The following is a 23,616-nucleotide window of genomic DNA, read 5'->3' as shown; positions in this document are numbered from 1 at the left end:
TTTTTAAAGGAATTGGATTATGTAGGGAATGAGCTGTCATTACCATGTATAAATCTTCAGTGACTACAGTTTGTTCTCATAGCTAATGTTTTGGTTTTTTTTACTCATACATTTTTCATATTTGTTCCTAAAATATGTTACTGCTTACATAGCTTGTTGTATGCATAGCTTGATGTATGCATTTTCTTGTAACCAGAACTACTTTTTATGCTTTAGAATCTTTTAGATTCCACAAATAAAATGCTAAGTAAATAAGTGTTAATAAGTTTCAATGGATAATTAAATCCATATTTCTTTCAATATGTTAATTTTGTATTTTATGTAAAAGGACATTAAGTTTTAAGCAAACTAATATGATTGTATGCCAATTTCAATGATTTTTCCTTTCTATTTTTCCTATTCTTCTAGTCTGCTCCCAGTTTTCGAGAGGAGTCTATGCTATTTTTGGATTTTATGACAAGAAGTCTGTAAATACCATCACATCATTTTGCGGAACACTCCACGTGTCCTTCATCACTCCCAGCTTCCCAACAGATGGCACGCATCCATTTGTCATTCAGATGAGACCTGACCTCAAAGGAGCACTCCTTAGCTTGATTGAATACTATCAATGGGACAAGTTTGCATACCTCTATGACAGTGACAGAGGTAAGTGACAATATCTCATCTCTTTGTAATGGGGTGAATTCAGTGCCTACACTTGACACTTCTATGGCTGTTATAAAGCTACAAAGGTGTGATAAAGCCCAAGGATCCCTTGATTTAGTTTTGCTGTGATAATGACTAATGCATTTGAAAACGTGGGAAACATATTTAGAGTAAAACAACAACAATAAAAGCTGTCTGTGTACAATGTAAAGAGATAGACTGTATCAACCCAACGCCCAAATATTCGGTTGTAACATAAAAAGCAATTTTTGGCATCAGCAGCTAAAAACCTATGATTGCTATACTGGTAGTCCAAGGTGAATGAAGTGGCTTGAGTAAAATTTAAGTGAAACATACAAATAAGAACTTTTATGGTAACATATAGTTATTAAATATCGTTGTATGCCAAAGTTTTATCAGGCAGGTGGCATTATTATTGCCCTTGCCTTAAAACAAGATCCCCGAATCTCACAGAAGTTAAAGGTTTTTCTTGGGATCAACCCACGTGTGGTATAGTTTACACGCAGGTCTCTGATACCAAACCTATGCTTTTGACACCATTCCACATAATTGTTTATGATGGAATGATTTTGAGTAGCATGCCAGTCTTGATTCATTATCTTAAAATGTAATGGAGGGAGGTACAATGTTTATGTTTCTCATATCCCTTGTTGTGAAGTTTAGTATTAGCAGACTTGCTTGATTTATGTCATAGAATCCCAGGTGTTCTTAACCATTCCTGGGTCCATAATTGGGTGTCAGTGGGCTTGAGTACTCCCTAAATTGTATGAAACATCTTGTGGGTGTGTGTGTTCATATGGATATGTTTTTAGAGAGAGTATCCCTAAATCAAAGTGAAAAGGGTGGAGGACCACTATTGTCCTAGTACCTAAGTACCATACTCTGCTTCCCTCAGCAGCTTGCTTCCTGGAATATTTATAGGTTCAAATGAAAACCCAGAAGCCTATTTCAACCAAGATAGGGCACCTTGTTAAGCCACAAGGGCAGACAAGAAGAGAGCCAGCCGTCAGTCAATTCTCCATTGATCAGTTTGTAGTCATTTACTGCAGCAGTCTCGAGTCGGGAGTGCAGGAGCTAGGTGTCTGATTCTCTGCCCTGTCCTCCTAGTCCTGGGAATGAGAACACTCAGTGGAAAAGTCAGTCAGCACTAAACAAGCTGAAAAAAAATTTGCTATGTCAACAACTATGTCCCCCTGCTTTGAGAAGGGAGTGCTTGGCTATTTCCATAGGGAATTAAAAACTAAAACAGAGAACTATTTACAGTAAATATAGATTTCAGTGTGCTGGATGTTTCTGAAGCACACTTATTAACGTGATAAAAGGGCTTATAAAACTGAGCGTATTAAATTATTTTTAGTTTTTCCTCTTGCCCTCTGCTAACTTCTTTAGTATTTTGTGTTGTCCAAGCTAGCCTGAAATCTGGGTGTATTCTTAATACCTCTTTCATCCTTGCATCCTATTGATGTGATTTCCACTGCCTAATTATATTTTATCTGTAGACACTCATCCTTTTCCCAGGCCAAGCCACCATAAGGTGTTCAGTATCTCATCTCTGCAATTCCACGCTTGTCTTTTTTTAATCCATTTTCCACGAAGTAGCAGGAATTATTGTTTTAAAAAATTGTTTTTGGACTACATTACTCTCTTGTTTGAAATACTTCAATGGCTTCTCATTATGATGAGGATAACACTGAAAAATTTTAGTTGGCTTTAAGGTCTTATAATATCCAATTCCCACTCAACTCTCCATCGCATTCTGCTGTCTTGCTCACTCATTAAAGCTAAATCTGTTTGACCTTCTTTTACTTTCTCAGATTCAACAAACTTTTTCGCTTCAAATCTCTGCCCGTATCACTAATTCTTACTCCTCCTTGAGAACTGGGTTCATATATCATTTCCTCAGAGATGCAGATTCAACAAACTTTTTCGCTTCAAATCTCTGCCCGTATCACTAATTCTTACTCCTCCTTGAGAACTGGGTTCATATATCATTTCCTCAGAGATGCCTTTCACAATTTTATCTCTCAAAGCAATCTCTTCTTTTCCTTTATAGTACTTGGGACAATTTATAATGAATGGTGATGTTCATTCTGTCACTTAAGAACTGCCTATTGAGCCCCTGCTAGGTTCCAGGTACTGTAGGATAAGCATCATGTTTTTCATGTAAGGTGTGGCAATAAGCTCCAGGAAGAGAGTGCCCAGGCAATGCTCAGTGTACTGGATGTTCAACTCATGACTCTGCACCCAGTGCTTCAGATAATGCTAGAAAGAGAGTTGATGCTCAGTAAATGGTGTTAGTAAGTGAGTTAAACATCTGTGTACAGTATTTTAAGTTCAAGATGATTTTAGAAGCTAAATTTGGCTTGCAAAATTGAAGAATTGAATGACTAATTCTCTTTACACTTTGACAAGGTTGATGGAGGATGGCATTTTTAGTTTAAGCATATACTTCACCTTCATCCTTACCCTCACCATTACTCCCTCTAGTTATAACTGAACTTTTGAGAAAATTTCAAATAGACAACAGCTGATATAAGTTAAAAAAAGAGAAACTCTAGTGTTTGAGGAGAGATATTCAGAAAGACAGGATCTGGAATTAGCAGGTGAAGATGGATGGACTTATGTACTGGTGAAAACAATCTGGAACATTTTAAAATACTTTTGTTACTACTTAGAAATATTAAATGAAATTGAAGTGATGAGATAATCTACAATTATTAAATTATACAAGTTGATTTGAGTTCAAGTGCATCTGTTGAGATAACAACATTAGAGTGATAACATTAAGTAATTACATATTAAAGCCAAAGTGACCTTATGGATACATTTTCAAGGTGTTATCAAGTAGTTGTTGATGTTTTAATGTGAAAAGTATTACAGGGGCCTTTTATCTGAAGTTATTTTCAGAGATAAATATGTAAGACTCTCATAACACTGGCAAAAGACTTGACCTTTGTATAATGTTTTACTGGGCGCATGGAAATGGAATTTTTGCTATATTTTTTTATTAATGACTTAATTTTTATGACTTTGCCATCATACTACATTTTAACAAGCTTATTCATACATTTGGTGTGTGAACTGTTTTTCTACCATTTGGTCCTAAAATCATTTTGCTTCTGCTTCAAAGTAGGCACCTCCTTGCTTTAGTGTCACATGATTTGAAGAATGCACCTGCACTCCCTTTATCCACATTAACCACAGTTTGGAAAATAGATCCCATGGTTTCATCTCTCTACTTACATCTCTACATGCCTCAGTTTCAAACAATTTGGTCTGTTCTCGATGTGGCTCTCTCTTCACCTCCTTGATTATATGATTATTTTTAGGCTCTAACCATCTTTAATTTTTGGAGAGTCTAGGTCAGGAATATATATTGTTAAATTATAATGTCTAAATGCATAAATTACTGTTCTTTGGAATAGCATAGAGTCCAAATGTGAAAATGATCTCCCAACATTCTACCCTAATAATGAACTAGATGAAAAAGACTTAACATTGTTATATGCTGCTTAATTTCACTACCTTTAACTACTGAAAGGCATTCCTGCTTCCTGGCTATCTGCTCCAATGCTGAGCAATAGGCCAAGAGACTATATCCCACTTGTAAATGATTAGAGACATGGATACACTGATAGAAACATCTTTGTATAGCAACATCTTTGTATGGAACCCTCTTTGACTAATCTAAGTTTATTGGTGAGAGGAGAGCTGAAACTCTGCATCTGGTGCCAGGTGATCTTTTAGGTTGTTGGTGTCTTTTCCTTACCAAGGCCATGTGGCAACAGCCTGGTGCTCCTGAATGCCCCCTGATGACTCTGAAAGCTGCATATCATCACTCCATAAAGAGAACATAAGTAGAATTTCAACACATTTTTAACAATAGAGCAATGGGGTTATCTATGTTAATGCATTCAAGATTATGCAGTAGTTTTACTTTTGGATATAAATGTTGTAAGTTTGAATCAGGACTTAATCCAAATGTGGTTTTTGTCAACAAGGTAAGATAATACATTTCTATAGAGAGTAGGTTAAAACAGAATTAGCACTTTATACCTGTATGTCTTGGTTTCAATTTTGAGCAATATTATTCGTCCCCTGAAGGGAAGGCACTTTGCCTGTAGTTCCAAGAAAACATCAGGCATAGAACAAAAATGCTTTCAAATTATAATTTTTTCCCTCATATTCCTGAGAGAGCTGATGAGGGAAATATATGTTAATCTAATTTGGCCTAGGCATGCTGCCATGATTTAGTGATCATAAATATTAATTTCTATGCTTGAAAGAATGAGTAAGTACAGTTAATTTTAAATGGAACAAAGAAAATATTTTTAAGCAGTAGGACATGGTTTGAATAAAATATATCTTCTGGCAGTAATCATTTTTAATTTAACCCTTTAACGTGCAAACTGATAGACTTCCCTTGTGTACCAAGTGACCTTTTAAAGGGTTTGCATATAGACAGGTGACTGATGGCTTGTCTATAACTCAGAGTATTATTAATACTGGGTCAAGATGAGACTATCACTGACTGACTAGTAGTAATACTTTGTGAGAATTTTAGGAAGATTGTCATTTTATGAATAGGTTATACAACTACAGCCAGTCAATAACAATAGCCACATAAAGAAGTAATGCAATTTAACATTATTTAATCTAGCCATTTTTTTATTTCAGCAAAACATGTAATAATTCAGTAGAGTTTAGAACTTACTTTTAGACTTCAGCAATATTTTTGAGGGTTTAAAAGAATGTACTATATTTTAGATATATTTACTAGGAGGAATAGTTAATCTTCCAGATTTCTTCTGTTTTTAGATGAACAACTATGTATCTCAGCAGTTTTGTTTTAACTAATTCAATAAAAATAAGTGAGTCTCTGCTATGGAAATTCAAATATCCTAATATAGTACTAGGGATATTAGAGTCGAATGACTGTTGCATCCCAATAGCTTTAAGTAAACCGGTGTTTATGCAGAACTCCCATTGTCCATACAACTTTGTATTCTGAATTACAGGATGAATATATTTATAGATACTTCTGTGCTAGTTTGTGTGGAAGGAATAGAGGCAGATCTCAAGTCATACTTTCTCCTCTAATTGAATATGGTACAAAGAGGTCAAGAGCACAAATCTGTGTTAGATTTGAAGAGTTTAATTTCACCTTCATATACATTTTCAGTGATTTTCAAATTTAAAAATGGCGTATTAATTATAAAGCAATCAGATGATACAAAACTTTTAGTTGTGAGAAATGAGGAGATCAAGTTGAGAGAGTCTGAGAGTCAGTTACTATTACTGAAAAAAAACCCTAGGGAAATGGGTTATTAAGCATTGAACGTTGGTCTCTTCAAATTACACATCAGATAATGCAATCATTTGTGAATTACTTCTGCCTGTTGTTGGGAGGTAATTTAATATTATTCAGTGTCTTCTTATGAAACTCAATGTATTAAGTCTGATATAGCACTACTTGAGCAGTTTAGTTTCTTAATAAACGTGTAAGTTTTGTTAGGTTCCACAGGTTACAAAACATTAATCTTAAGAGTTTTAATAAGAGTGAATCCCGAATCCACAGCAACTATAAATTACTTTTGACGCATAGAACAAATGAGTTTGAAAGTTAGAGAATTTTTTTTTTTTTTTTTAATGGGGTCCCGCTCTGTCACCCAGGCTGGAGTGCAGTGGCGTGACCTCGGCTCACTGCAATCACCACCTCCCAGTTTCAAGGAATTCCCCTGCCTCAGTCTCCCAAGTAGCTGAGATTACAGGCGCCGGCCACCAGGCCTGGCTAATTTTTGTTTTTATAGTAGAAATGGGGTTTCGCCATGTTGGCCAGGCCAATCTGGACCTCCTGATCTCAAGTGATCTGCCCACCTTGCCCTCCGAAAGTGCTGGGATTACAGGTGTGAGCCACCGCACCTAGCACAAGTTAGAAATTTCTTTAAATACATTATTTTTGATTTATACATCATCTCTATACTCTTTTGCAAGGTGAACTGCTGGAAATTTTAGATTTAGGATTACCACTTGGTGAAATCCATTTACAAAGTGTCATTTATATTTAAGCTTTCTTGTAGTATATGTTAAATGTTGAGGCATAATATTAAGAGCATCACCACTTGAAATTGTGTCATGTAGTATGCTTTATAATTAAATAAAGCACAATGAAATAAGCTATTGCAGAGAAGAAGGGATGCTTATTGGTAATTGCTATATGGTAATATATGGATAGCACAGAGAGCCCCATCCATGGATGTAATGTCTTTAAGAAGGTGACAAAGGGGAGTTGAACCATGACTGGGATGTAGGAAAGTAGAACCCAGCAAATAGAAAGTGGCTTGGAATTTAGATTTTTTGTTTCTCTTACATGCAGAGAAAACTGGGTAGACTTAATGGCTGTTTTCAAGTACATTGATAGCTGTTGAATTGATCGTAATGCCAGCTGTGTGTGTTCTGCCTCTACTGATGAAAGGGGAAGGATTTAATTGACCTACAGTGTATTGAAATCATAGGCGATCTGTGAGGTGTTTTAAAGATCTGTCACTGAAAGTTTTAAAAAATGGCATATGGTCTTTTTACATTATCCCTTGAGAAATTTATGTTTATTTATATATTTTGCCAGAAGACTGAATGGAGGAAACTAATTTCATTTTGCTAGAAAAAATAGTTAACTTTTTTCAGCATGTGGTTCAATCTTCCATTCTGAAATAAAATTTAATTATTTTTAATGTTTATTATAAAATATTTTAAAAACCAAATTAGAGAAAATGCTATAAAGATCCCCAAACACTTAATCTGACTTTATTAAAGACTATTATATGACTAATTTTGCTTGATCTATATCTCTTTGTTCCCTGCAATTATTGAGAAACAAATACGAGACATTCTGTCATCTCATCTGTAAATATTTCAGTGTTTATTTGGAAAAAATGATTCTTGTATTTTAAACATAATGGCAATAGCATTATTATATCTAGACAATTAACAATTCATAAATATTATTCTTTTCCCACTGTTTGTTTGAAGCAAAATAAAACTGAGATCCATATATCATAATTAGTTAATATAATTTTTAAGAGTCTTATAATGTAATGCAGTTCCCCACAGTCTAGATCTTGATGATTGCAACACCATGGTGCTTAAAATATTGTCTTCTATATATGCCCTATAACTTGGTAGTTAGATTCAGAAGTGTGATGAAATTCAAGTTTACATTTTTGGCATGAATGTAGCCAACACTAAATAGGTATGTACCTATTCAGCACCAAAATAGGTGGAGTTGAATATTATCATTGGGAGACATATCTCTGTTATCTCTCTTTTGGGGCAGTTACCGGTAGTTGATGATTGTTGCCTTGATTTATTAATTCAGTAGGTGTTACAAGATGGTGATAATTTCAGATATATATTCATCCATAATCTATTAGCTAGAGTATTTCCAAAAATAAAGACCATTAGTTCATCATTACCCTGAAAGTGGTTCATATAGGAAATGCAGGGAAAGGCTTGTTTTACTTCATTATTTACCAGTCTTCAAATTAATTAATTGGTTCCCTAGCATCCACCAAAGTCAAGCACATTTTTAAAGCATAATTTCATAGACTTAAAATAGTTTATGTATGTAAGTACTTCGCATTTATCATTCTAATTAATATTCAAATGGTTCCATCTTTATTTAAAGAGCTCCTTTTCAAATTAGCTGCTGCGTGCTTTGAGATAATACTGATGGTTTTAGAGAGTTCCTTCCCTTCTGGCGTCATAAGATGTATCAGACTCATCTTGCACACTTTTTGGCCAATATTGAATCCATAAAATTTTTAATGGTGGTTTTTCTTTTTTGAAATAGTTTTCAACAAAATTGATAATTGACTTTTTTTCATAGCAAAAAGATTTAAATAAAATTTGGTATTTGAATTTAGGTTTTGAAGAGATATGATCACATTAGGTGAATCCTACATTTTATTAATCAAAAGGGACTGATATTCTTTAGAGAAACATGCAGGCTTTTCTAGAATAAGGAAGATGATTTGCTGAGTTCTCTATTCATTCTGGAGTCTTGATTTTGCATTGTTTATTAAGTTATCAATATAAATGATGAATTTGGTTTTGCTGTGAATAGCAGAAATAATATGAAAGGCAAGTTTATGTAGCGTGTCTCCAAGTGCTAAACTGAGGATATAACTTTTCAAGAAACAAATCCTCTAGTTGTTGTACCTCTTAGTCCTAAGTATGAGGTAATATATGGACAATTGCAAAGACAATAAAAATTTTCCAAGTGATATGATGCTATAAGCGAAGTTACTAACAGGAAAATAGACGTATTTGGAAAGAGAAGTAAATCTATGCTAGAGAAATAACTACCACCATCTGGTTAATAGGTGACCACTTCAATTTCTCTGGGATCAATCCCAATAACAAAAAAATAACATTAGAAGACTGTGGAAGGAAAAAAAAATGAATCCAAACTGCTGACTAGAAAACAATAGGAGTCTCATAAAGAATATTGCCTCTTATCCTCACATAGACTTACATAGATTCCTCTCACTAAAAATATACTCGTCTTATTCAGGATACTAATATCAAATAACAGACCATCATGTACGACTAAAAAAATTTTTTTCCATTCTATAAGAGTAAGAAATGTTTGTGATGCCATTTGATTTCACTTAAACCAAAGGTATTAACATTACACTTTAGTAATACTCTAAAGAAGACAGCTGAGAGGGTTGAGAGAAAAGGGTATTATTTTCTACTCAAACAATGACTCCTTTGGTCAGAACAGTAATATTTAGGTAATGAGTTTTTGATGTGAAGTGACATAAGGAGAAGTTGATAAAGATCATAGCTATAGCTTTTTTTGAAGGAGTCAACATTCCTTTAGTTGCACAAATCTATCTGCCTTAAAAATATATTCGCTGGCAATTTCATAACACAATCCTGAGTTATTCACGTATCTTTATCAGTCATCATTTTTCTTTGCCTTCCTAGGCTTATCAACACTGCAAGCTGTGCTGGATTCTGCTGCTGAAAAGAAATGGCAAGTGACTGCTATCAATGTGGGAAACATTAACAATGACAAGAAAGATGAGATGTACCGATCACTTTTTCAAGATCTGGAGCTAAAAAAGGAACGGCGTGTCATTCTGGACTGTGAAAGGGATAAAGTAAACGACATTGTAGACCAGGTTTGCTACTTTCTGTTTTCTAATGATGCCAAATATAGAATATGCATGCAATGTCAGCATTTGCAATGTGTATTTGTGTAAGGTGCTTGAACAGCAGTTTTTTGCTTTATGTTTTATGTCGGATGCAGCAAAGATCATCAATTAAATTATCTCTGGCTTCAGTTAGCAATAGCAAATGGTCATCAGTAATGCTGACACACCATGTTAATCATTAAATAAATTCAATAAATAATTCCTGATTTTTATATTTTATATGATCAATGATACCCTAAACTTTGATATTTTGATTTGAAAATTTTAAATTTAACTCTGATGAACTATTTAGAGTTAAAGAAATACACATGTATTAAGTTAAGACAAGTTGAGTTCTAAGGGAAAAGTGAGTAATTCATAAAATTTTTGGAGTTACCATCTATGCCTCCAGAAAGAATATGTAGTTATCTTTGCAAGATATATATTTTTTCATCTATTAAGAGACTTGTGCCACTATAAAAAACATTGATTTGTTAAATTAAAATAAGTAGGAAGGACAACATTTGGGCTATGCTTATTATTGAGAAGTAAACTAGATACATCCCCTTGAACAGTTTGAAAGAATCACTCATACAAGTGATAAGGATATTTTTATCTGTGCTTAGATATTACCTTGCTTCAGTTTAAGATCTTTCAGGATAGGGAGCCATGCAGTGTTATCCTTATAATACAGTTACAATCCACCATGATTTACAGATAGAGTAAGTCACTAGGGATGATGGTGACACAGCATCAGCATCATGATTGATTGACTAAGGTCTCCTTTACTGATATCCGCATCTATCCCTAGCTGATAAATGTATGTGTGTGTGAGTATGAGTGTATATGTGTGTACATATGCATATATGTACATATATATGTGCACATATATAAATTTTGCAGTTGACCCTACCAATATCCTACCATTGACCAGAAGCCTTACAGATAACACACAATTAACACATACTTCATATGTTATGTATATTATATACTGAATTCTTATAATAAAGTAAGCTAGAGAAAAGAAAATGTTATTTAGAAAATCATAAGGAAGATAAAACATATTTACTATTCACTAAGTGGAACTGTATCATCATAAAAGCCTTCATCATCATCATCTTCACACTGAGTAGACTGTAAAGGAGGAGGAGGAAGAAGGGTTGGTCTTGCTGTCTCAGAGGTGGAAGAAAATCCGTGTATAAGTGGATTTACACAGTTCAAACCCATGTTGTTCAAGGGGCAATAGTATACACTGTGGCTACTAGTGCCTTCGAATACTGTGGAAGTGCAAGGAAAATACGCACTTGTATATGCATTTCTTGGCTCTTTTAGCTTTGAGGAAAAAATTTGATTCATTAATTTGTTCAACACAAACATTCTGCAACATAAATGTTGATGAAATCCTAATTGATATATAATAATACAGGCCCTAAGACATACAAAATGGATCTTTCATGGAATACTGAATAACTGAATAGAACTAACTTGTTATGTGAAAGAACTAAATGTTGTATGCCAGAGAGGTGAATAATTTCAGTAGAAAAATCTTGATTCCAGTCTCAAGAGATGAAGTTAAGATTGTTTTTAACCTGAAGGCCTCTTGTTCAAATGTGAACTGTAAAAACTCATTTGAATTTCACAGAGGTTCTCATTAAAACTGAATTTTAATAATATTCATCAGTCTTTGGTTTAGATAATTTAAGGATTCCTGACTCATCATAATAAATGTTAGTGAAAGACTGTATCAAAATATATTTTTCCAAAACGAGAAGAGAGAAACTACAAAAGAAAACAGGAATATATTGGAAGTGATGTTTTGAAGTAAATATGATTATGGTTACATAAATGTCCATATGGACATCTGTTCAAAATGCAGAGTATTTTGCACATATGTATTGTAAGTCCCTTGAATGTATTAAATGAGTGCATGCAATGGATTGCCTTAGCAAACATTGAAGCCATCCTCTGTGCTTGAAATGAGGGATGCAAAGAAAGGTAAGAGTGATGCCTGCATCCCATGAACTCATTGTTTAGAGATAAAAATGGACACAGTGTACACAGACAGCACTACAGAATTACAAGTTAAAATGCAATGTAGTCTAGCAGCATGGAGGAAAAAGAAGCTTTCTTAAAATGGGAAGTTCCATTTGTGATGGGTTCACATAAGAGGTGGCGTTTGGCTTTGCTTGGATTCATTCATTTATTTGTTCAGTAAATATTCCCTGAGTGTCTGATGTTTGCCAGACAGGCACTGCAGTAGATCCAAGGAAACAATGTTAAACAATAGGCTAGTCACCATCAGTGCAACTATTAATAATGTATTTACAGAAATTAATATATAATTTTACTAATGGGATACACTATAAATGAAAAGAATGGTATGTTATGAGAGATCATTACAGAAAGAAATAATTTAGATTAGGATATTCTTCAAGGAATAGTTTACCAGGCAAAAAATGAGGAGGATAAGGTATGTTCCAAAAAAAAAAAAGAAAGAAAAAGAAACAATGTTTAGTTATTCACTCAACCAGTGTTTTTTCAAGACAATAGAGATGAAATAGCACTCTTTATTGCAACAGTAGCTTGAAGTTAGCAATAAATGAAATTTTATTAGACTATCGATATTTATTTATTTTTATTTATTTATTTATGTATTGATTTTAAGACAGAGTATCGCTCTGTCGCCTGGCTGGACTGCAGTGGCGTGATCTCGGGTCACTGCAACCTCCAACTCCCTGGTTCAAGCGATTCTACTGCCTCAGCCTCCCAAGTAGCTGGGATTACAGGCACACACCACCACACCCAGCTAATTTTTGTATTTTTTAGTAGAAACAGGGTTTCACCGTGTTGGCCAGGATGGTGTCGAACTCCTGACCTTGTGATCCGCCCACCTTTGCCTCCCAAAGTGCTGGGATGACAGGTGTGGACTATGAGTATTTTGTTATCATTTGATACAAACTTGACAGCACAGACTTCTAGTTATCATTAGGTGGGAAAAAGATTCAGCCATCAAAAACATTTATAAATTAATGTAACTTTTCTATTGTCAGTGCAATAATAATTGTTATTATAACACAAAGACATGCTGGTTAGTATGGCCAATGCAAATTTTCATATAGACACTGGGCTAGTGAATTTTCATATCCTTCCTTTCTCTCAAGTAAACTCAAGTAGGGACTACTGACATTACCTTTTATACTATGTTTTTTAAAAAAATTTCTCAGCAGGAAGATATGGATGATTCAGAGAGTAGAATGTACAGTAAGCAAAGCTAACAGATGTCAGCAGGAAATAGGAGGGACATAATCAATCTGATTCAACTGATGCTAATTCGTATGTTTCTCATTCAGAAGGACATCTTTTCTTCAGAATTCTCCCTTTAACACAGAGGGTTCAGTTTCTTGGAAAAGGCAGTTTAGTTATGTTACGTAAAACTGAGTCAGAAAACAATATAAGTTTTAGCTTCTTTTCAAACGGCCATGGCTTAATGTCAAAGTGGCATATGGCAGAATCGTTCCTAGGATTTTGTTCTTACTCTTTAACTAATAGCATTGCTCTGGAGCACCTGACTTTGTCTCGGATTAGAGAAAGTCAGGGTAGTTATCTCCTGGGGAGTATAAGAATTATTCAAGAGTCATTTTGGCAAAGGATATAGTGGTGGAGCTTTCCAAGCAGACAAGCAGAAGAAACAGAATGTGTGAAGCCCTGAAGTGATGAGAAGAAGCTTCTCTGTGAACAAAAAAACCTAAGAGGGCCAATGTGACTTGAGGGTATAGAATAGGAAAGTTGAGCCTCAGAAACTTGCAATATCATTGGAAAGCAAAACTCACCCAAACCATTTAATCAGAGAAATGATTTGGTTAGAATTTTTGCCTATAGCCTTAACATTTCATGCTTTCCATTGATGGGATTATCTCCTTAAAAAACATACATGACATTACATTTGAATGTCCATGTACCAGGACTAAAGCATGGCCAGTTTGCCTATTTCTACTCTCTTCATAATTATACGTATCAGTCAAAAGTCAAATTGATCAATAATGTCCAAAACCGTTGTCAGCATTACCACGATGACCACTTGTTCCATGCTGTGTTTATTTTGACATTCATTTTAGATTTCGATTTATAGAGAAAAATTAGCTTCTCTGATACTTTGCTCTCTAGAGCTGGCAATAATGTCCATTTGGACTAAATTATAAACATTTCACGGTCCTTAGGATAGGAATGTTACTTTATATATCCATATAACAATTATTTTATATGCTTTCTAATATTCTTTTGAATTGTATGTAGTACTATAAACTCTATGTGTATTTATTTGAATATAGACATATGAACATAAAATCTCAGATGTTGAACAGTTTGAGCTGTTTAATGTTTTATTAAAAAGACAAAAACATAGCCTTTATAGGAATAGAATTATGACTTGTCATGGACTAAGCATACTTTGGTTTTACACTTCTTAACATCCTGTGGTTTTATTTTTTATTATTGACAAAAATGAGGTAATAATTTTTGTTTAGTTAGTGACTTTCAGAAAGATAATCGTTTAATAAGCATTAGTATGTGTTATTACTTTTTATGAGAGAAATATGTAATTATGATAATCATATTTTATCAAAAATGACTTATTTTGGCACATCAAAAAATCCAGCAGATGAAATTCCACTTTTTTCCCTGAGTCAGATCATACCATTAATTTTATATTTGCATTATTTGTATTAATTAAATAATTATTTATTTGTGCTTGTTAGGTTATTACCATTGGAAAACATGTTAAAGGGTACCACTACATCATTGCAAATCTGGTAGGTGAATTAATTGGTATATATTATTTTACTAGATATGCTTGTTCATTAAAAATTTAATTTTGAATGGCCAGCATTTATCAGTGGTGTTTTAAAAAATATAGTTTGATTGTAATTAACCAGGCATGGTGGTGGGCACCTGTAATCCCAGCTACTTGGGAGGCTAAGGCAGGAAATTTGCTTGAACCCAGAAGACGGAGAGGTTGCAGTGAGCTGAGATCTCACCATCATACTCCAGCCTAGTGACAAGAAAGGAACCCCATCTCAAAAAATAATAACAATAAATGTAATTTGATTATATTTGATAGATTAGATATATTTACTGCAATTACGTTTTAGAATTGCTTCCCACTTTGCATCTTCTAATCAATTTCTTATTATTATAAATGATACAAGAATTTATCAAACAGTATTTGACAAGCTTCGTAAATTGTCTTAGATGATGTATTTTAAGAAAGGGAAAATTTTCAAAAATATTTAAAGTTTAATTGTCCACATATTCCCTTGTCTCTGTTTTTTACTGTCTCTGTTTTTTATAAACTCTGCCTTCTGCACATTCCTTTAGTTTTTAGCATATATAATATCTGAAATAAATGTAAATTTGTGAGAATATGTCTTAGTACAAAATTAAACCTGAAAAATCAAGAATATTGAAATATTATGCATTATTTAAGATTTCCTACTTACTATGTGAACAACAAAATGAAAATTAAATTTCTATAGCCAATCATCTTTTCATTAATATTTCTGTCAAAATAAGGACCACTTAATCATGGCTTCTTGCGTTTGTGTTTTCTCCGGGCCGTGGTCACTCATATTGGCTCAGAATAAACCTTTTACAATACAAAAGAAGGTCGTATACTGAAGAAACAGAGTAATTAATTGTATTTCCCTCTTTTAACTATCATCAGAGTCAATTTAGAATTATCACTAGACATTTCTCTTTTCAAAATAATTTAAGCCTTTACTGTTACAATGGTTAATGTTATTTAAATAAGTAAGATGCTATGTGATTCAGGACTACACTCCCCCTACACCCCGTCTCACCCAAGAACAAGAAAAAAGGGTGAGAGAAAGAGGGAGAAAAGCAGAGAGCTTATTCTAAATAGCATAATAGGACTTTGAAAAGCTTTTGACATATACAAATGTAGATTTATTTCATGATTCCTAGTGTATCAGATTGTTACATCAGCAGACATTATTTCTAGTGGTGAAAGGAAGAGATAAAACAAAACAATACAACATTTACAGCCTTCCAACTGATAAATGTTTTCACTAGAAGTTGAAGGAATTTAGAATATTAAATCTCAAAGCTGCATGCCATCGGGCTGCTCAAGACAAAATTTCTGTTCGGCAATGAAATGGGTAACTACTATAAAAATTCTCTGGGACTTTCCTTTAGAGTGTATTAAGGAGATGCTAAGGACTCCCTAAAGAGAAGCAAGAGTTAAACTAGATGAAGCTCTGTATTCAGTCTCTCTAGAACCACATTATGTGCAGGAAACAGCCTGGACAGTCAGTCCCCTGTGTGAATTGTGCCATTTGATGAACAACACAGAGCCACATTGAAAACTGTGATCTTTAAAAATGTACAGATGGAGAAGATTATATTGGAACATTGAGAAATAATGACAGAAGGTGGCTCATCAATTTGAGAGCTGATATCTGATGCTATGAAAATGAAAATAAGTGTTTGAATGACCAAAGTAAAAAACAAACAAACAAACAAACAAAAAACCAAAAAGCAAGTTCATATTGTTGTCATGCTTCTAGAGAGAAATCTACCCAATATTTTATCTGAATTCAAGTTCTGGTTTTTTTTTTCTCAATACTTGGTTTCTTTGCCGTATGGAACTTCTAGTGAATCAATAAGTTCTAAAGGCTGTATAGTATTGCAATTTCTGAGAATTTGGAGGACACTTGGAAATTTTGCTGACATTCCAAATTAAAGAATGTCACCCAAAGTTGAAGGGCTTTCATCTTCCAAACTCTTGAGACTTTCCTTTTCTTCGCCCTGTTCATGTTGTAATGAGTTCTATAATAGGTGGTTATAGAAGATTTTTTAAAAATCTGCAGATAATATTATTGATTAATTTCCTCAGGAATTGCTGAATGCTTGATTGGGCTCCTAAAACACAGTCTGTGATTAAGTCCTTTACAACAGCATTGAGAAGGGTAACTTGTAAATAAGTTGATGAAGAAGTGGTCATTAGGAAATCCAGTCCTCATTCCTCCAACCTAACTACCCATATAGATTTAATTATTTAAAAAGCCATGATTCCATACTGCTGATGACTTTACATGTCTGCCTGCTGAAATTTTAAATTTTCACAGGTTATTAATGAATACTTATCTTCTATTTTAAATCTCTTCAAATATAGCTCCAGGAGTAGTAGTATCCAATTTAACTTGATGAGTTGTTGCCATCTCTTTTGTTAACCCTTGGCCTCTCTGTTGTGATTTATTCTTTTTTCCTTCTTCCTCTGTTTTGCTTCTCATGTATTGAAGTTTCAGAAAAGAAAGAAGAAAACTTAGGGAAATGCAGATTCTCACTGAAGCCAGCTTGAAATCTTATTTAAAGTTTCAGCTTAAATGTCATTGTAGTAAAATGACAGTAAAAGAATAAAAATTGTGGAAAACCTTAAAGAAAGAGAAAATAGGAAAGGAAGCATTAACAGATGCAAAAAGTCAACAAAGTTTTTCAGGACACAGAGCAGATGAAAGATGAATTCCTGGCATAGCAAAGAGAAGGAAGATAAAACAGTAAGTTCCTGTCAGAGTGGTATATAGGTGAGAACAAGCCTGTTCATTCTGCAGAACCCCTGCGACATTCAGTCTTAGAAGAGCCAGAAACCACAGAAAGCAAGATTGAGGTGTGGAGCTAAAAGCAGGAAGCTCTTACAGGTCTCTCTGGAAGCAGAGCCTGACATCACTATTCATGTACACATTCTCGAATAAGTGCTTTCAGGAGTAACCTGTAAGAGAGTGAGGGAAACAAGAGAGAGAAGGAAAAAAACACACCAGTTAGAATGGTGATCATTAAAAAGTCAGGAAACAATAGGTACTGGAGAGAATGTGGAGAAATAGGAACACTTTTACACCGTTGATGAGACTGTAAACTAGTTCAACCATCATGGAAGACAGTGTGGCAATTCCTCAAGGATCTAGACCTAGAATACCATTTAACCCAGCAATCCCATTACTGGGTATATACCCAAAGGATTGTAAATCATACTGCTATAAAGACACATGCACACATATGTTTATAGCAACACTGTTAATAATAGCAAAGACTTGGAACCAACCCAAATGTCCATCAATGACAGACTGGATTAAGAAACTGTGGCGCTATACACCATAGAATACTATGCAGCCATAAAAAGGATGAGTTCATGTCCTTTGTAGGGACATGGATGAAGCTGGAAACCATCATTCTCAGCAAACTATCGCAAGGACGGAAAACCAAACACTGCATGTTCTCACTCATAGGTGGGAATTGAACAATGAAAACACTTGGACACAGGGTGGAGAACACCATACACTGGGGCCTGTCGTGGGGTGGGGGGCGGGCAGAGCGGTAGCATTAGGAGATATACCTAATGTAAACAACGAGTTAATGGGTGCAGCACACCAACATGGCACATGTGTACATACGTAACAAACCTGCATATTGTGCACATGTACCCTAGAACTTAAAGTATAAAAAAAATTAAAAGACACAGGGAAAAAAAAAAAAAAAAAAGCATGCGGTTTGAGGTGAGAGCTGGATTTAGTCTGATTGCCTCTGGGCACTTGGTTGCATAAATTGCACTGCACTCATTCAGCTTGAGGCAAAGGGTCTTTGTACCTAGATCCCAGTTTTTACTATTAAGCAAGGGCCATCAGGGATGCAGCTTTGGTTGTCCCAGGGCAATTCTCGTGGAAAGGTTATGGATGGTAGCCATTGGCCAAAGCAGGGGAAGTGCCTAGGGGATGGGCAGATCAACTACATCTGTAAAGTGCATCGTACATCCTAGGACACCTGGGTGGTTCACTAAGACCACCTGGTACAAGGGACTTGATTCAAAAGCCATAGGGAATAATTGGATGCCCCAAGGATTCTTTTTACACAACCCAAGCAACCAGGTAACTACAAGTCCTGGTCCCTAAGCACCTATTTCCTCTCTTGATAATACTTCTTACTAGAGAAGGTGAATTAGAGAAATTCTTTTTTCTTTTTTTTTTTTTTGAGACGGAGTCTCGCTCTGTTGCCCGGGCTAGTGCAGTGGCCGGATCTCAGCTCACTGCAAGCTCCGCCTCCCGGGTTTACGCCATTCTCCTGCCTCAGCCTCCCGAGTAGCTGGGACTACAGGCGCCCGCCACCTCGCCCGGCTAGTTTTTTGTGTTTTTTAGTAGAGACGGGGTTTCACCGTGTTAGCCAGGATGGTCTCGATCTCTTGCCTTGTGATCCGCCCGTCTCGGCCTCCCAAAGTGCTGGGATTATGAGTAACTAAGTGAATGGATCTGTATGAAATTCTGACCTCATCATCCCCCATCCTTCATCCTGTCCCTAAAACTTAGCCAAGCATATGCACTCGTGTAGGAGACTGGAAGATTCTGAAGAAACTGAATGGCCCAGAGAAAAGAACTTCAATATGGACAAACAACACTGCTATCCACCCCACCTCACCCTCACCATCTACCTTACAGTGAAGCATACTCGTTAACGTGCCTTGTCCATGCACATAGAAATTCCAAGAAACATTTTGGTGTCTTGCTCTTAAATAGCCCAGCATAACTTGGCATTTGAGAAAAGTCCTTACCATGATGTATGCAATGCAAACAAACAGATCCGTGGCAGGAAACATGAGAAAATTTTTAAAATTGTAAGTAATATCTGCCTAGAAGTAGGGAAAATATTTTATCCAAAAAAGAGAGAAGAGGATGCTATGAGAAGAAAAAGAAATGGAGAATAAGAGCTCCAGAAAGTTAACTTCTTTTGTTTCCTAGAATTACAGGTTAAATGAGTTGGAAGATAAATTTGAGAAAATCTTCCAGAATATGTAACATAATAACAACACAAATATAAAATAGAAAAAATAAATGTATAAGGGACTTTGACATTTAACAGTTATAATATCTTAATAATTGATATTCTAGAAAAAGAGAAGAGTGAAACTAGGGGAAGGAAAATGTTAAAGAAACATTTGGAAAAATATCCAGTACTGAATCACATAAATCTGCTTATTGAATATACACAATAATAAAAGACAAAGACCTACAGTGGCAATATCATAATGGAATTTCAGAGATAAAGAGAAGATTTAAAAGTTTCTAGCAAGTGGCTGGAGGCAGATAAGAGTGGGAAGTAGATGACATACCAAAAAATTGGAAATAACGTGTTTTTCATTAGAAACATTGGATAGTGATAGTCAATGGGACAATGCCTTCAGATTGTAAGTTTTTTTTACCATAAAATTCTATACCAAGCCAAACTACTAACCATGAATCAGGATAAAACAAAGTTATGTTTCAGACATGCAATGTCTCAATAAATTTATCTCCAAAGTATTTCAGCAAACTATCAGAGGACTCCAGTAGAGGTAATCAATAAATCAAGAAAGAGAAATATGACCAAGGAAATGGGATTTAAATCAGAAAAGTGGTGAAGGAACATGCTAAAGTAACAGCTGTAGAGTAGGTGAAGAGAAGAGCCAATTTGGATTCCAGCATTAAGAAGGGGGTTTCCTAGAAATTAAAATTTCAAGAAAAAGTTGAAACAGATTACCTGATACGTTTTAATATTTCATTTTTTAAAAAAGCTTTACTCATAGGCATGAAATGTTTTCATGGAAGCACTGGGAAAAATAAGGATAGGCATATAGAAATCTCTAGTAGTGAAAAAATGGGACATGATTATAAACATGGGCTGAGATCATGTTCAAGAAAGAAAATGCAATCCTGATACACTGTTTGGCTTTGCTATGAATAACATTTAGAGTTATAAATATGTAAACACTAAGTACTGATGAAAATGGGTGAGAAGATAAATGCTTTTGTCATGTACACAAGCTTCGTACTCGTGGGATACACAAAAACTCAATAAAATTTTCTAAAATTGGTAAATTAGAAAGAGTAATAAAAATGTGTCATGCAGAAGAGGTAAATATGTGAAAAGCAAATATATTAAAATTGAATGTTTTGAAGCAACTCAACTGGAACATACATAGGGTAAAACAAAGAGTATATGATTTTTGTTATATTCCTTTTTGCACTATTTGCATTATCTTGATAAACAGAAACAAAATTGTGAGCCAATAAAAAGTAATTACCTTCTCCTCCAGCTAAATAATATAATAAGCATGTTTTAATATCAATAACAAAGAAAAGATTCTCCTACATTTTTGGGTGTGATAATTCAAAATTAATTTAGGATACTTTTAACTTTTGTGTACAATAATATAGAATAAGTATTTGTGAAATGTGAAAACATTTCTAATTGTGGTCTATGGAAATTAATTTCATCTTTGAGAGAGATATACTATCAAGTTGATAAAATTCATGTCAGCACAATATTTGAAATCAATGTAAATATAGCATAATAGCTTTAGTAATGACTGAATTCACTGCAATAATACAAGATAAATTTATTTTTTTTAATTTAATATATTCTATAAAATTAGCTTCCAGCTTAATGTGAAATTGTTTAATTCTTCTCAAATTATGACTGGACATTTAGTAACTCGTTTTGAAGATGTTCCTATCACATGAGTGAAGAAACAATTCAAACAGGAGTAACTTGCTCACAAGGTTGTGGTTCTTCGAGAACTACTTTAATGTTATTAAGTGTCTGTAACCACATGATGGTTCTCCTTTGTAGAACCAGTAAGTAAAACCCAGTCCTTGTCAATGGAAGATTTCTAAATAAAGTGGAGAAGTTTTACGTAGGCTCAACCATGAGTGTTTCATGAGATGATCCATTAGCAAACGTGTATTGATTAGGGAATCACTATGATGCAAATGTGGTGTTAGGTGCTGATGATGAACACTGGCTGGTAAATACATGGGACATTTTCTGCAGGCTTGTTATATCTCATATGTTCTTTGAAATATCTAAAACCACAATGTATAGAGTTATTTGGTAAATGTTAAGTAGCATTTGTTTCTCAAATAAAAAGCGTGACATCAATGTGTCCTATGTTTAGGGATTTACTGATGGAGACCTATTAAAAATCCAGTTTGGAGGTGCGAATGTCTCTGGGTTTCAGATAGTGGACTATGACGATTCCTTGGTGTCTAAATTTATAGAAAGATGGTCAACACTGGAAGAAAAAGAATACCCTGGAGCACACACAACGACAATTAAGGTTTGCTTTGGTTTCTGCTTTTTTTCTTTTGCTTTCCTATGTGAGCAGAGAGAAGGGCCTTGGCAAATAAGGAAGAAGGAGAAAGTAATACAGGGAGTAGAGAGCACGTTTCAAAATATGGCTAACACATTGACTGCTAAATATATTGTTCACATTTTTATGGTCTAAGTAAAACTATTAGAGCTGTACTGTATTACTCTTGTGTATTCTACTTCCTTACTCCTATGATAATTTATAATAAATAAAGTCATTCATTTATTAATCGATGTGGAATTTTTATTGAGGGGATTCTGAGCCAGACACTTTTTTGGTAAATAAAAAGACAGGGAAAATGTCCCTGCTCACAGCTGAATAGAAGAAAGACAAAAGTGTTGACAGAAGAATACCATGAAGGAAGAGCTCAGTAAACAATTAGCGACATGGAAGGGGCAGGGAATTTTTAAGCTGAGACCTGAAGCATAAGGGCCAATTTTACCCTGACTGCTGTTTAGAATATTATGTTTGCAAATAAATTAAAGAACAATAGGTGTCAGTTTGTTCCTAATCTTCAAAAAGCCAACTTGCAGACAGTTCTTAGTTCAGTCAATAAACATATGGCCACAAAAAGGAGAGAAAGTGTGTGTGTGTGTGTGTGTGTGTGTGTCTGTGCATAAAATAACTGCTGATGAGTAGCCTTGTGTCTTGAACACTTTAAAAGAAGATAAAAATCTCAACTTGCCTTAATAATTAAAACACAACTGTAATGCTGTGTGCAATCAAACGAAAGATTCTTGAACGACAAATATTATTTACTCCTCAGGTGTAAAAGCTACACAGACTGATCTTTGTTCTCCGTGGGTTTGGACACAGTGAGGTCTTCACTTGTTTATTTGATGCATTTTATTGGGTATACACATGCATGCATGAATTTACTTCTAAATAGTCAATATTTCTGCTGTTGACAGGAAGGTATTTTTCCTTCTGTTGGTAACCTTATTGAGAGCAGAGTTAGGATTAAAATTTGACTAAGGATAGTTTAAAGAGTGAGTGGGTTGAAAGTTAAGATGATGTTCACATTCTTTATGAAAATTAAGAGCAAAAGTTGAAAAATTGTATAGTAATCTTGTTTGTGAATTATAAAGCAATTGTATATGAACCAGGCAGGACAGTGTTATTTCAGTTGCTCCCACAGTTGTACCTGAATATGCATCATAGAGATGTTGTTTGATGATAGATGCATGTCTATCTATCAGATTGGTCCTAGAAAAGGATTAGAAATTTTGAAGTTCTTTATTTTTGGATTTATAAATGGATCTTTTAATTTTTAAGTCAATTTTGTAAAAGCATTCCATAGGATTTTAAAGAATAACACCAAGTTAGGTTTTTTATAAAAACGAGGTGACTTCCTCTTTGGTGACTTTAGTTGAGATTCAATGTTTGTACTGTTTATATCGTGGAGGTACTTTTCATGTAACGGGATTCTGAGCAGGTAGATGGACACCCAGAGCCTTAGTTGATGTCAGCATATGTATCCGTCTGTGCCTAGAAGAGATCTAACTGCTGATCCCATTCTGTGTAATTGCAGGCTTCCATCCATTCAGAGATGGTGTCATG

The 23,616-nt window shown here is 34.6% G+C and overlaps 1 protein-coding gene across 6 annotated transcripts in view; it reads left to right on the top strand.

The window, feature by feature from the left end:
* Positions 1-23,616, top strand: part of GRIA2 (glutamate receptor, ionotropic, AMPA 2) — a 153,461-nt gene that overhangs the window by 79,802 nt on the left and 50,043 nt on the right. For all 6 annotated transcript variants that reach the window (XM_011959719.1, XM_011959718.1, XM_011959720.1 and 3 more), the window contains exons 3-6: positions 409-648; positions 9,661-9,857; positions 14,624-14,677; positions 21,862-22,023. In XM_011959719.1, the coding sequence (XP_011815109.1) occupies positions 409-648; positions 9,661-9,857; positions 14,624-14,677; positions 21,862-22,023 (653 nt within the window). The remainder of the gene's footprint in view (positions 1-408; positions 649-9,660; positions 9,858-14,623; positions 14,678-21,861; positions 22,024-23,616) is intronic.

The sequence above is a fragment of the Colobus angolensis genome, unplaced genomic scaffold (genome assembly GCF_000951035.1).
Source record: "Colobus angolensis palliatus isolate OR3802 unplaced genomic scaffold, Cang.pa_1.0 Scaffold5, whole genome shotgun sequence".
NCBI lineage: Eukaryota > Metazoa > Chordata > Mammalia > Primates > Cercopithecidae > Colobus > Colobus angolensis.
This window is presented reverse-complemented; position numbering and strand designations above follow the sequence as displayed.